This window comes from Myotis yumanensis, unplaced genomic scaffold, assembly GCF_028538775.1.
Source record: "Myotis yumanensis isolate MYYU_CA2020_CCGP unplaced genomic scaffold, mMyoYum1.0.hap1 SCAF_11, whole genome shotgun sequence".
Taxonomy (NCBI): Eukaryota; Metazoa; Chordata; class Mammalia; order Chiroptera; family Vespertilionidae; genus Myotis; species Myotis yumanensis.
Genome location: NW_027223762.1, coordinates 12,066,732 through 12,082,704, shown reverse-complemented (window position 1 = coordinate 12,082,704; position 15,973 = coordinate 12,066,732). Strand labels below are relative to the sequence as shown.

General features: G+C 40.0%; 1 protein-coding gene across 2 annotated transcripts in view; it reads left to right on the top strand.

Annotated features, from left to right (window-relative positions):
- RBKS (ribokinase) overlaps positions 1-15,973 on the top strand; it is a 70,643-nt gene that overhangs the window by 20,119 nt on the left and 34,551 nt on the right. For both annotated transcript variants that reach the window (XM_070428915.1, XM_070428916.1), the window contains exons 3-5: positions 9,159-9,222; positions 10,315-10,377; positions 13,829-13,993. In XM_070428915.1, the coding sequence (XP_070285016.1) occupies positions 9,159-9,222; positions 10,315-10,377; positions 13,829-13,993 (292 nt within the window). The remainder of the gene's footprint in view (positions 1-9,158; positions 9,223-10,314; positions 10,378-13,828; positions 13,994-15,973) is intronic.

The window sequence follows — 15,973 nt, the reverse complement described above, 5'->3', positions numbered from 1 at the left end:
GAACTGTACATCACTGATCTTTAGGTGTAGTTCTGTCTTCAGGTATTTAAAGAAAACGAAAATACGTATTCCTATTTCCATCATCCACTGAAGTGATCTCAAAAGTAAATCAAACAGAATTGACTGCCAAAGGTTCAACTTTTGCATCTTTAATGAAATTTTAAGATGCTATCATTACTGGTATAACAGGAAAGCTAGACTGGGTCTGCATAGTGGAGGATAAGAAAAATATGAGAAATTTAAAAGAATGAGCTCTCTGCTGTGAACTGGGTAGATTTTACCAAAATGTCTCTGAAATATCACTTAAAATTGCATACAGCACTTTCTTCTCCAAGGGAGTCTTTAAATGATGCATAAGCTATACAATTATCACTTCATCTACTAATGAACTGTAGCTTTATTTCTAATTGATGATTAACATGACATAATTCTCATCTGGCTATTTGATCAAAAACATCTCATGAAGCACAAGAAACCCTCATTTGCTAAGGTTGAGCTCTTGATAGATTTAAAATATCAATTAGTCAGCAATTAATTATTGACGACCAATATTATGTGCTAGGAATTACGGGGCTTAGAGAGGGAGCCAATTAAAAATGTTAGGCTTGATCCACCCTCTACCTGATTAGAAATGAAGGGTTTGGGGAGAAATAAGATGGTGCTGACTGAAGGGGCTTGGAAACTGGAAAGAGGATATCAGGCTGGGAAAACCTGGAGAGAGACTTAGAATTGGAACAAGGTACTGAGATTAGCCATGGGGAGAGGGGAGTTCCCTAGAGCTGGAGCTGTTAAAGGAGAGAGATTAGAGAGTTCCCTCTTGCAAGTTTTATAAAAGCTATTCATTTAGCCATTAAAGTCAAAATTGGATGTCCCCTAGGATCTCATCCAACTCAACGGTTTGCAGATTGGTTTTATTTTAGGTCAATTTGAGGCAGAGAGAGAAATGCAAAATAGAAATATTTGAATTGTGGGACTGACCTTGGGATATGAATGGTGAAACCATAGAAGTGGGTCTGAGGGGAACAGAAGGCAGAAGGCTGTGTGTGGGGAAATGTTCTCATTAGGAGGCTGGTTTATTTTATTCTGGTCTGTGAATGATAGTTTATGTTAGCACCTGCCCAGTTTTGAAAGTTCTTTATATCTAACATGTCCTTGACTTTGTCATCTAGTGTGTAGCCCTGTGGTGGAATTTACCTGGGGATCTGTACAGAGAGGTTAGCTAAAACCTATACAGGATTACTTTGCTTAGACAACCTGAGACATTTAGATATGCCATTAGATTAAATAAATCCATAATATTCTTAGACTTCTTTTTTTTCCCAAAAAAATATTTTATTGATTTTAGAGAGGAAGGGAGATGGAGAAAGAGATAGAAACATCAATGATGAGAGAATCATTGGCCGACTGCCCCCTACACACCCTCTACTGGGGATCGAGCCCCCAACCTAGGCATGTGCCCCTGACCAGAATCGAACCCAGGACCCTTCACTCTGCAGGCCAACGCTCAATCCACTGAGCCAAACCAGCTAGGGCTATGCTTAGACTTCTTCACAAAAAAATAAAATCTCTTTTCTAGTAGAAGTTATTGTTACCCATTAATCATGCTATTTCTTCCCACTGTGAAATATATTTTAATTGAGCAAATTAGCCACACTGCTTTATGGCAGTTTTTTAAATATGACAATTCCAAGTAGAACCCAAAATCATTAAATTACTCAAGATAAAATTGAACAGATGGAACAAAAGAAAAACAGAAATTTTTGTATGGCTTTCTTAGCAACATTAACTTACCTATTACTGCCCTGCAAAAAAATAAAAATAAAATTCAAACTCTAATGAAGTAAGACTGTTTGATGGCTTGTGCAAAACATCTTATACTGAGCTAAGGAGAAATATTCGTCAAGATACTGTGGCAAGGACCATTAAGCAGGAATCCATCAATATGCGTACGGTGAAATATGTACAATGGAACACCAAGTAGTTAAGAGTTGTATAGTCAGTATTTAACTGAGTCATGGGCCAAGGCGACAGACAGTCCAAGGGTAACTGGACTAAAATCTCAAAACATTCATTAAAATGAAAGTCTTTCATTAAAATGAAAGTCTTCTTCGCAGGGCAAAGAACCTGCTAGGACACCTTTCCTAGGGCTTCACCCGATTTAAGTGTTTCCTCCTCCTCCCTTCCATTGAAGCCAAACGTAAGAGAGGAGGACGGTATCTCTAACCATCAAAACCTGGCAGCTCAGGAGGCCCCTGGTAGAATACAGAGCTAAAGGGGCAGTGGCCCAGCATGAGCCCAGAGACCCTGCTTCCTGTGTAGGTGGAAGGAAGCCACAAGCAGGCATGGACCCACGCGGCCCAGATCGGAAGTCAGCAAGCAAGGGCCTTCAAGAAATTACCTGGTTTTGTTTCCTTCAATCGTGAGACTAGACTCTCTAATATAAGTAGTGTTTTCCATTCAGAATGGCCAGGAATGAAGTCCTGCGACAGAGGCATTACGTTAGCAGTGCCACCTACTCACAGGCCGCAGACTGTCACTGGACTGGACAGTACAGAAATTGAGCATAAACATAAATATTTAGAGCAATTTGACAGAGTAACTCTATAGCTGGTGAATAGAATATACATAATATTATAATATAAATTAGGCCTTGTATTTTGTATGACTTTGTTTCATTTCATTGTTACTGTATTTTGCAAAATGATCAGTCTGCATAGATTGAAAATGAGAAAACAAACTGAGGCTTCACAAGTCAGCTTGAAAAGCAGTGTATTTGAGTACCCATCATCTTAGTCAAAAATTACCTTCTATGTTAAGATTACAATGGGACAATCAACTAATCATGCATTGAGATTTTAATTTTCAAAGATCAAAAACTGGGCACCAGTCTTTCCAGGTGACATTCAACGAAGTGCAATTTGTCCCTTCCTGACATCCATTGAAAGACGACTGGCTAACGCTAGTTGGCTATGTTGATTGGACCCTAACCAAATAAATAAAATATGCCTCATTTTAAAAGAATGGAAGAAATCATTGGATTATCACAAACCCACTCCCAAGCTCAGATAAGCAGGCCTGATAATGGTGATGGTAAGGTTACCTTTGTATATTAAAGGCCATTATTAAGGTAAACACCATTTACCTGGGATTTAAACAACCAGCAAGCTTAAAAAACTGGAATTTTATGTATTTTTCTTTCATCTTTTATGTATGATAAAGCCACAAGTGGCAAGTTAATATTCGGGATTTATTTTTAAAGCAACTGCTGCGTTTTTGTTTCACGACAGCAAATTCAGCTTAATCTTCTAAACCTGCTGCTCATTTTAACCCTCAGCCACTGAAAGTCACAAATGTCTTGAATCACAGCCTAGTTTCAGCACTGATTACATTTTCCCGTATTCTAACTTTGAAAATCAGTAACCTGTTTTAATATATGTGATAACATTTCTTAGCAGAATATTTAATTTCTTATGACCTCAGGTAAGAAATCTTGGTCCTCTACGTTTTGACATCAATTATATGTTGATGGGTGGAATCACTCGATGTTTTCTGCCATTCAAGGACTCCAGACAGCCCATTCCTCCGACATTTTGAAATACAGGTGTTTATTATGATCGCGCTAACTAAAGTCACCCTCCTCGGTGGTAGGCCGTTGTTCTGGCCCATGGAAGCCACTGACTGGCTCTCCCTCGACGCAAAGAGAGCCTTCCCCATGGAGAGAGTGAAGGAAGCACCTCAGTACCCTTAGCTGGAGGAAATGCTGCTGATAAACGCAGCCCTTTTGTTTTCCATGGTCCTCATCCACATCTCTGTACAGCTGCACTGTCCAATACAGTATCACCACCCGCATGTGGCCATTTAGATTGAAGTGTAATTAGAATAAAACTAAAAGTTGAGTTCCTCAATCACACTGCTCCATTTAAGTGCCTGCATTGCACAGCTCAGATAACAGAACATTGCATCATCGCAGGAAGTTCCATTCAACGGCGCAACTCTAATCTCAGCGTTGCCCTGAGCCTGGGATTGCCTGAGAGCACCTGGGGTTCTGCGAGTTACCTTCGTTTAAGTGTGAGGGGTTGTCCACAGTTGCTGACGACCTGGACTCTTTCACCTGAATGGATACTCACAGACCACCTCAGACTCTGAAGTTCCCCAGAATCTTTCTGCCCAGAAGCGCTGGCTACGCTGCTGCAGCTGAATGTACTGGATGGAGGGCCTTCACACGGGCTATTAGGAGCAACACCTTGGAGAAAACCTTTCTGCGGCCACAACTAGAACAGTGTGGGTGCTATACAGTCGTGTCCCTTTCTGAACGATAAACAGGCCCAAGGAAAACGAACAGACAGGCACCTAAGATGATCAAATACTCACAGAACCTTTAATGCACAGGCTTAAGGACGGATAAATGTATGCTAAGCTAAGGTCGCCAATAAGCTTCTAGGAAGACTAGACTTCAAGGAAGATTATTTAGGCAAACGATATAAGATGGTATTCAATTAAATGCTCAATTACATAGCATCCATGAAGAAGGCTATAGGAATTCTGGAAATAAGAGTAACAAGGGGTAAATGGGAAAGGTAGGCCTTAAGCTGATGCTTGAAAAAACAAGTGAGGTTTGATGAAGTGGAGGAGAAAGGAAAGGACTTCTAAGTTCTCAAAAGTGAAGGCAAGGATACAGTCGTGAATATATTGTATCCACATAATGTTTTAACACAGTCAGATGATAATGTCAACTTCATAGCGCCTCTACCGAACACTCTGAGAAACATAAACCCAACTAGTTTTGCCAAATATGAGCTTTAACAGTGGTTCTCAACCTTCTGGCCCTTTAAATACAGTTCCTCATGTTGTGACCCAACCATACAATTATTTTCGTTGCTACTTCATAACTGTAATGTTGCTACTATTATGAATCGTCATGTAAATATCTGATATGCAGGATGGTCTTAGGCAACCCCTGTGAAAGGGTCGTTCGACCGCCAAAGGGGTCGCGACCCACAGGTTGAGAACCGCTGCTTTAGAAGGATAGAGGTGGAAGAAGCCTGGGCCGCGTCAAAATGAAACTAGTCAGCAAACACAAGCCAAGGAAATCTCTCGGGCTTCACAATACCTTGATCCCAATGTTGGACCCTGATGGGCTCCTCGCCCCCAGCAGAGTCTGCAGGTCACACTTCCCCGTGCTCCCACTTAGGGGACTTACCAACCTAGTGCCAGGCAGGACTGTGCTCTCTCTTCACTTCTTCTGTGCACACAAGCCTCTACAGACACCTCCCACTTTAATCCTGCAATCAGCGGTCCAATCCTCGACTGGAGTTCACACATGGTAATCACCTGGGGAGCGTGCCCGATCCCACCTGCAGAGGCCTGACTCAATTGGTCTGGGGTGTACCCTGAGCATCGGGATGTTTCCAAGCTTCTCAGGAGATACTGATGAGCAGCTAAGGCTGAGAATTATTGGTTTCCTTCCTGCCAGAGATAACTCACACCAACCAGTCCCACCCTACAGTCTGGCTCAGATGGAACAATTTGCCCCAAAACGTAGGAAAGAATTTTAATTAGCTTGGTAACAGCAGAACTGAAATTAGATTCCAGGTTTCCTGACTTCCATATGCACCATTCTGCCTCATGACCAAGATACTTAAAGTTTTCATACCAACTTGATAGCCAACGTGTGACCGGGAAAACAGGGAAGCCTCCAAAGATCCCCATGAAGGTTCCTTTATAATAGTCCTTGTTCTGTCCAGGTTCTTTCATTCGTATCATTCACTGTGCTTTTCGAGACACTTGCTCTCGCTCTCAGTGGCCGACTGTGAACGACACCCTTGCTTGGGTTCTGCTCCTCTGACTCTGGTTATCAATTTCCAGTTACTGGGGAAGAGGTTTAAATTAGAGTCAGAAGCAAGCAAGTGGGACTGGACGGTGTTTACTTCTCACCACCTTTTTAAAAATAAATCCGGAAAAATACATGAATGTGTGAGAGGTTTTGAGGGTGGGGACACAGGGAAGGTGGCATTCTTTTAGTACAAATTGCACGTGTCATCTGTGCAACTCTATAATGCAAAAGAAAAAGAGGATCCTTTTAAATAGGACTCAGATCCCCATTGCTTTTTGGCCGCATTTTCATATGTAATTTAGTTCTACTTAAAGCTTAACTATTACTACCAAGGCAGAGATACCCTCCCAGTTGGCTATATTATTCTCAGGAAAGTAGCAGGATACATTGAACAGCATTCGTTGCACCAAACCATTAACGGAGATGTTATGTTTTTATTAGAACAATAAGAGTAATAAATACAGTCTCATTTTTTAAATTATTTAATGTACCCACATGCTTGTTTCCATGATCAAATGCTCTCCTGTTTAAAAATAAGATGCCACGGGAAGAACTGAAGCATCAGGGAGAACAAGATGGACATGAAGGTAGTTTATGAGACTGAATCCAAGCAGCAGGAGCCCCTTCCCCCAAGAGAAGCAGCCTGATGATGATGACGATGATGATGATAATGATGAAGGCACCAAGCCCAAAACAAATTTTATATATTTTTCTTTAGTCTTTTATGATAATCCTTAACAGCTCTAAACGTACTTCTATGCACATTATTTAACTTTATCTTCACAGCAAACTTGCTGTGGCTTTCCAGATAAGAACACTGAGCCCACAGAGAATTAAAGCGGCTCGCCCAAAACCACACAGCTAGCATGAGGGGCTTCCATGACACAAAGGAAATGTTGTCTTCCCATTCTCAGGCTTTTCATCACTTCTTTCACTTTGTAATGACCTGGGTGATGTAAAGTTAATGGAGCTTCCGTTGACTTCTCTTAATCCTCAGCAGTCTTGTTACTTTTCCATTATTTTTTAGTTACCAGATTTTTATTTTTTGACAAGAGAATACCAAAGAAGGCAAAAACACAGTATTTTGTCCCATGTCTCACATAGAGTTTAGAAGACCAGCCAACAGATTTGCCAGGAAATCACTATTAAAATAAAGCTGGAACCATAACCATCACCCAGGGATGTAGCCAATCAGACGGTGCCCTGAGCAGGAAGAAGACAGGCAGCTGCCGCAGCCCCTAAAATAGGACTACAGCAAGTCTGCAAAATGCAATTACCTGAGCATGAAATCCTTCCCAATTATGCCTCTGATGCTCATGCCGCTCCACCTGGTCTGTCTGATTTCCCTCCAATAGTATCAGTTTCTCAAGGGCCACGAAACAATTCCTCCTAACCCTTGCACTTGCTAATGTTTATATCATAACCACCATTTATTACCTGCCCTTGATAGTCACCTTCAACAGATTTTTCCCATAGAAAACTGATAGGAAAGGGAAGAGAAATTTCTTTGCTTTAGTCTGTATCACGCCCCACATGCCTAGGGATGGCCTTTTCTCAACCCCAGAACATTCTTATAATGATACTTTCCCAACTATATAATACCCTGATTGCCCATGGGAAAGAGTTAAATAATGTAAAAAAAAAAAAGATGAGAGAACTTGACTCAGCTCTCAAGAGTCTTCTGGTGTGAACCTTTGACCTAGGAAATAGGATGCTTTGGCACTTACTTGCCAGACAAGGGAACAGCCAGCCTTCCGGGAAGGAAACTTTTGGTAGATGGCCTCCTTCCACAGGGAACTCTCCCCACAGCAACACTGGAGTGGACACTTCATTACAAAGACAGAGATTCTGCTAGGGAGAAGTTACTACATATTGCTTGAGATTATTGCCTCGTCAGCATTTGAGCCAGAAAAGGAGCACAAGGAAAGGTGTTCTTTTGCAGAATAAGGTATCAAACGTGGCATTTAAATCAGGGGTCAGCAAACATGATCCATGGGGCAGATCTTGCCCACTACATATTTTTGTAAATAAAGTTTTATTGGAATACAGCCACATCCCTTTGTTGACATATTATCTTTGGCCGCCAACTCTACAATGGCAGGGGTAAATTATTGTGTAAGAGGCAATATGGCCCACAAAGTCTAAAATATTAACTATTTGAAAATAAAGAATAAATAAATAAATAAATAAAACATTACCTATTTAGTCCTTCACAGTAAAAAATAGTGGCTAATCCCTGATCTAGACAGTCCACATGCTCACCAGGAAATTTTATCATCACTCATTGCAGATCCTGACTCAAGTAAATGTCTAGGTTTCTTTCTGTTGATGTACCCAGACAGGAACAATTTTCTGTGGGCAAGCAGAACACACCGGGAGGGGCTGAGACCTGGACAGAGACATAATCCATTGCTGTAGTGCTCACCTGCAGGACAGAAAAATAGAAGTAGAGTTCAGGAATGATTCCAACTATATGACACTCTGAAAAAGGTAAAATGATAGAGACAGTAAAAAAGGTCAGTGGTTGCCAGGGGCTAGGGGGTAGACAGCGATGAATAGGCTGAGCAGAGAGGATTTTTAGGGCAGTGAAGCCATTCTGTATGAGAATATAATCATGGGTACTTGTCTATACATTTGTCAAAACCCATAGAATGTACAACTCCAGAGGGAACCCTAATATAAACTATGGAGTTTAGGGAGTTTGGTTGATGTGTCAACATAGGTTCATTGATTTTACAACTGTGCCCCTCTGATCACGTTGCCTATGACTGAACGAGGAATACATGTCTAAAGGAAAAACTGAAGTATCATTACCAGAATGGAGGCAAGAATGCAAAAACGAAGAAATTCCACTATACTAAGGTAGCAACGGCTTTTTAAATTCCCTCCTGCGCTCCATGTCAGGGTCCGGGGAGAAGATATGAAGATTCTAAGACACAAGGCAAGTCATTACAAAGATCCTGTCATTTATAGTGAAGTATGAACAACTGAGACTCCTCATAAATATTGAGGATAGTTGATGGTGGACAGCTCTGTGTCAGTGGGAATTTCCACATGATCAGATCAAAGTGAAAGTGAACCTATGGAACTGGTGAGCATCAGTAAAATGCTTCACATTTTAAGAAGGATGTAAGTGGAACATTAGTATATAACAATTCTTTGGCCTGTAACCAAGTCTAGCAACGTACATTAAGAAGATTAATTAGTTAATGTTTATAAAGTACTGTGCAGATATGCCCTTTCAAAATGCTAAGTATTCTAAAAACTACATTGTAGCATTTCACTAAATGCAAAAGATCTAATGTTCATCATTTCTTCGGTACAGGTTGGCAAAGATTCTTTTGGCAATGATTACATAGAAAACTTTAAACAGAATGATATTTCTACAGGTAAAATTTCATCTTTTTTAAAGTTGGTTTTTATAACTTTCTTCTGTGATCTGATTACAGGGAAAGCTGAATATAGAATAGAATTATTAGATCCTCCCCTGGTGGCCAGGGGATTTTTATGCATAGCTTTGTCTAGTCTTCCTTAAATAGCCTATGGTTAATTCTTTCATGTACATTCCTCCAGACATCAGGTTACAAACCTTCAATTCATGGAAATGTTTCAAAAGCAGGTGACAAGAGAAAATAGGTGCTACATTCACAAAAGATATTTTAAGAAAAATCATTAAGTATCATAGCTGGAAATGACCTCAGAAACCATTGAGATCTGATACTATCTATAATAATAATAAAAGCATAATATGCTAATTAGACCGGACGACCTTCCTGACGAAGCCGGGGCTTCGAGGGAAGCCTGGGTCCCAGGTGCCAGAGGGAAGCCAGTGCAGGCAGCCGGGGGAAGGAAGGCGTACTCTTGCACGAATTTTGTGCATGGGGCCTCTAGTTATTTCATAAGAGAGGACACCGAAGGCCAGAGAGGTTATGACTTTGTCCAAGAGCACAGCTAGTTGTAGCTACAGCCAGGACCAGAATGCAGGTCTTTGGCCCCAGTTCAAGGCTCTTTGCTGCTGCCGAAGGCTGCCTGGTCAACATCACCATTTACATGCCAGGCCATAATTCTTGATGAGATAGATGCAAAGCTTATGAGAATGAAGAAAAACAAACAGGTTGATTTTATAGTTTTGACCTTTAGTCTTTCACTCAAGTTTGTCATTTCTTTCACTGAAGAAATATGGTAGTGCAGGGAAATGCATATGCATACAACTATGAATAATTTGGGGGAATTGGAAGCAGGGTGGTTTGTTAGATTGTTACTAATGTAAAGAAAAGGTGCAACTAAGTAGAAAGACTTGTGTTTTCCTTATTGTATAGGTGATGAGTATAAATTAGCACTAATTACTTATTTCTTTTTTATCATTCCAGATGGTTAAAAAGGTTAAAAAGTTTTCTAAGGATTAGTGGTGCATTGAAATTGTTAAAATAAATTATCCAAGCCAGGCTGTGTATACGTGATTGTAATTTTTTTTCCTTTAGAATTTGCATATCAAACTAAAGATGCTGCTACAGGAACTGCTTCTATAATTGTCAATAAAGAAGGTATGTGTTTTGCATATTGAAGTGTCGTTTCATAAAACAGTGCATTTCCAGAACTGGAACAGAAGCATCAGTTTTTATCCTAATCTTATGGATCTCTTACCATACCCACCAGGCCTACAGCATGGTCTTTCCAGCCTAAATATAAATGTTTCCCTTACTTATACATCCCAGGCTGCTCATTCAAATATAAAATTGTCCATATAATACATATGAAGCATTATATAGTTGCCTCAAAATAATCTTTATATCCTGTAACACCCCATTACCCTTCATGTGAACTCAGAATTGATATTTGTCTCTAAAAGCAGTTAAGTATTCATCTGTCATTTCAGTTACACCAGGTAAATAAATGTAAATAGATAGGTGCAAAAGAAAGTTGATGAATCATATTTATAGAATATTTACTGAGCAAATGGCAGCAACTAATTACTTCTAACATGTCGTTAGTGTTCAATTTTGTCTGCTCTTTAAACGGCAATCAAATCTCAAAAGTCTATATATACAACTGTGTCTGTCACAAGGCCTTCCAACAGTGAGACATTTGTCTTTGAAAAGAGTAACTTCCCTTTGCCCTCAAGTAAAGTTTTTATGATTTCTGCCAACTATTTTTAGTATAGAAACACCACCATACAATTTTAAAAATCAGAATTAATATTTAGAATGGCCAAGCATTTTATGGGGCACCTACGACAGAACCTAGAGCCGTGGTCGGCAAACTGCGGCTCGCGAGCCACATGCGGCTTTTTGGCCCCTTGAGTGTGGCTCTTCCTAAGCCTTAGGAGTACCGTAATTAAGTTAATAACAATGTACCTACCTATATAGTTTAAGTTTAAAAAATTTGGCTCTCAAAAGAAATTTCAATCGTTGTACTGTTGATATTTGGCTCTGTTGACTAATGAGTTTGCCGACCACTGAAAGCATTATGGGCAGTCAGCGTGCATTGTGTTAGCTTAGGATTTGTCACAATATGTTTTTAACTTATATTGCAGTTTCACAAGATCATTTCTTACAGAAGACATAGTATTTTTACCTTTAGTGATCCCAAAGTTGCAGTGTCCCACTTAAAGACAGTCAATAAAAGTTTTCATTCTAACAATAGTCAGTGTTCATTACTGTAAGCTACCTCTTAAGTTATTATTGCTGCCAACAGCAGCTCATTCCCTGCCTCAAACCTCTTTTTTGTGTCCTAGGGATATCTTTGAGTTATGTTTCTTCCTTGTCTGGGTACAAAATACTGCATTTTTGTGCAAAAATATAATTTAATATTTTGTATCGAGTGCCTATTATGTCTGTTTATAGAGTATGGTAATGCCCTTAAGAGTATAGGTGGTGCCCAGCTGGCATGGCGTGGCATAGTTGAATGTCAACCTATGAACCAGGAAGTCATGGCTAAATTTCCGGTCGGGGCACATGCCCGAATCACTGGCTTGATCCCCAATTGAGGGCATGCAGCAGGCAGCTGATCAATGATTCTCTCTCATCATTGATGCTTCGATCTCTCTCCCTCTCCCTTCCTCTCTTAAATCAATAATAAAAAAAAAAATTTTTTTTAAGAGTATAGGTGGTAGTAGAAGAGCTAATCCAAATACTCAGAGCAGCTTCTTTAAATGAGTGAGTAGCAAGGTCAAGCAGAGAATTCAGTTTTTATAAGTTAAAGCGGAGGCATGGGTGAGCTAGCCACAGGGCAGTGCCCACCATAGAGCGGTGTCTTGGGCTTGTTGCTCATCAGCCACGGCCAGTCCAGAAATGCGGATTCAGGAGTCAGCAACACCGAAGCAGCAGCTGACTCTAGCGGAGAGTGAGGTCACTGAGGAGAAAGGGAAGGAGGTAAGCTGTCTTTCAGTGTGTGGGTACTTTGAATTTTTCCAGCAGCGAGATTGGGTTTACGCTGAACCCATCCCCACTTTATTAAATCCTCCTTGTGGCCAACAAACACATCTGTGGTAAGATGATAGGCTAGCATGTGTTCTGTGTTGGGAGGTAATTTTAGGTCATGTCTGTACAAGAGCAGCACGAGCAGCCTGCGGCACCAAAAAGTACTCCTGCAATTCATCCCACTAGATCAACACTGTCCAATAGAAACACAGTGCAAGCTACATGCGCAACTTTAAGTTTTCCATTAGCCACATTAAAAAAGTAAACAGAAGCAGGTAAAATTCATCCTAATATATTCCCTTAACCCAATAAATCCAAAACATTATCCTTTCAACATGAAATCAAAAAGTTCTTAAAAATTAATGAGATATTTTACCTTTTCTTTGTACTCAGTCAGCCCTTGAAATCTTCTGTGTGTTGTACAATTAAAGCGAATCTCAATTTGAACTAATGCATTTCAAGCGCTCAGTAGCCACATGTGGCTTGTGCTTCTGACTATCATATCGGGCAGCACAGCTCTTGAGAGTTCACCTAACAGAGGAAATGTACCACCACACCTCCCGCATTTAGGTCCAAGTGATGGGTATACAGGGTAGGGCAAAAGTCGGTTTAAAGCTGATCGTATGCAAGATAATACAATACCTAATAAATAATAATACAAGAATAAACTGTGTTTCACATACTGACAACTCTAACCTACTTTGGCCCCGCCCTGTATAAGATTCCTGAGTCTTGCTGCTATTTGATCTGATACAGACTAGGCCAAATATCCTTCTCTTTACCTTAAGTTATTTAGTGCAATTTTTCATCTGCTAGATATTGTAGAATGTGGTTTGATTTACAAAATCACTTTCAGAATACCATAGGGTCCACCTCAAACTTACTGCATACTACAGAGCATTAGTTTTTAGCATTAGGCAAGTTTCTTCCTGTTATATTCATTATGACACTGTCATTTAGGATTAAGAACCTTTTGTCGTTGTTGTTGTTGTTTATCCTCACCAGAGGATATTTTTCCACTGATTTTTAGAGAGAGTGGAAGGGAGGGGAAGAGACACGGAGAGAGAAACATTGATGTGAGAGAGACACATCCATTGGTTGCCTCCCACACACGCCCTGACCAAGGCTGGGGATAGAGCCTGCAACCGAGGTACATGCCCTTGAACAGAATCGAACCTGGGACCCTTTAGTCCTCGGCCGATACTCTATCTACTGAGCCAAACCGGCTATGGCAGGATTAAGGGTCTTTACCACATATGTTGTACCAGCCATTTCCCATAAAAGAACATTTGATGTATGTTATATATAATTTCTCAGTTAATAGTCTTTGTATATAAGAATACTGATAAAGGAAGTCATTTTTAGATTTTGCTCAAAATGATTAGAATATGAATCATGTTATGTAAATATTGTAAAATACATTAGGAATTTGAAAATTAACCTGAATGGCCTAGAAATGTTAAAATTAATACACTTTTCATGTAATGACTCTGTAAGAGTGACTGTAACATTGCAGAATGTCACTGCTTGGCTTTCCTATATTTTAACATAATATTAATATAGAAATTCTTCATAGGCCAGAATATCATCGTGATAGTGGCTGGAGCAAATTTACTTTTGAATACTGAAGACCTGAGAGAAGCAGCCAATGCCATTAGCAGCGCCAAAGTAATGATCTGCCAGCTAGAAGTAACTCCAGCAATTTCTTTGGAAGCCCTAACAATGGCCCACAGCAGTGGAGGTAATTTTACCTGCTTGTCATTCTTTCTATAAAAGCTTTTATCTCTGTCTCAATTAAAGTTAACCTTTTAAGCAAAGCAATACTTTTCAATAGTAAAATATTCTTTCTCCCATCTGTAAGAGTCACTGTCTTCTTCTAATTCTTGATAACATTAGAAAACCTTACAAATAGGGTAAAAGTAACATGAGTAACATTTCTGATATATCCCACAATATAAACCTTCAATCTAGTTAGCAGAAATAATACAGGTAGTAACTAGAATCTCTGAAGCAACTCACTGTCCAAGATATAGTCTAGGGAGTGGACCCGTTCCCATTCTGAGGAGCAGAGGTTAAGCTGCCTGTCATGTGTAATCACTGCCCAGGTACATTTTGATAAACTTCTCTAGGAATTAAAGGTTAGTTCTTCCTCCTTTTGCAAAACTTTACCATCTTTTCTATGAACAACAAAAGATTATTTATATGTAATATTTGCTATGTTGTCAACATCCTTTAAGCAGCTCTTTTGTTTGGTTTGACCTTTGATTTTGGAAAATTTTAAGAATGCAAAAGCAGGCAGAATTGTATAATGAAACCCATCACCCAGCTTCAACAATTATCAACCCTTGGCTAATCTTGGTTTATCTGCTCTCTCACCCCCAGCAAATAACTGACTTAGAAATCCAGACAGTTTCCTTCTGTCTGTTGCTTTTTTCTTATTGCTTTTCTTATTATCTCTTGTGAGCCTTGTGGTCTTTGCAGGATTATCTGATTTTGCTGAGCTTTGTCTGTTAAGTGCATATAAAAATACTCCCCCCAAATAAAAAATATATAAATAAAAATATTCCCCTATAGAATTGTTCTAAGAATGGAATAAAAGTAGTAAGTTCCACTAAATCCAAATTTTCTTCTCTCTTTTAATTAAAATTTGTACAATAGCCTGATCAGCACCATTTGGTCAAAAAAATCAAAATAAAAATTAGCCACTCTAAGACAATGCTTCTTCTTCATATTATGGCAATAGTTCTATATATATTAAGAAGAATAAAGAGAAAGAACCACATTGGCTTTTGCAGATAAAACTTTCTCATCAAGTTACAATAAAAAAAAGAAAAAGAACAGTAAGTGTGTGTGTGTGTGTGTGTGTGTGTGTGTGATTTCTCCCAAACATTTTTAAATGTTTGACCTGATTTAACAAATTTTTCTTATGGCAAAACAACATGCCATGGCAAATTCTCACTGACATTTAATGTATTTTTAATGGACTCAAAGCTGCCAGGAAGCATCCTGAGCCAGAAGCCGCTCAGTTACATTTTCTCAGGGTCCCAGATCAAGTGTGAGCCTTCGCTGCACTGCACTCATTGACTCGGGGGGTGCAGGCACAGCATGCTACTTCACGCGTGCTCCTCTCTTTCCTGGTACAGATCAGAGCACATTCTCGTGTATCTTCTCTCTCCTTCCTGCTACCCCTTGCTCCTCAGAGGTCACTGTTTCCTCTGCCCTCGTCTAGTTTCCTGTCACCTACCCAGCTTGTGGAGGAGAGACAGGTAGAGCACCCACAGCAGAGGAGCCAAACTCCCACAGGTGAGGCTGGCGTTATCCGGATGAGCAGGCAGCCCGACCTGGGCCATTTGGGTGGGGTCCAGAATGCTTCCTCCATCGCCTGCCCGACAGCTCTTCCAGTTGAGGAGCTACAGGACCAGAAAGGGGGACAGGGAGTGGTGAGCCAAAGACCACTTAGCCTGCTTCACGTTTTGCTAAAGAGCTAATATGCCTAAGTATTAATTCCGCATTATCTGATATAACAACATCGGAAGTAGTAAGCCTTGCATTTGCATGCGCTTTACAGCTTATAAAGTACTTTTATAAAAATTCATCCTCAGAAAAACCTTATGGCAAAGATATGGCAGGTATTATTCTCCTGGAGACTGAGACTTGGGGAGGTTAAGTAATTTCTCAGCCAAGGTCATACTTTTAGTCAGTGGAGAAACCAGGACTCCAG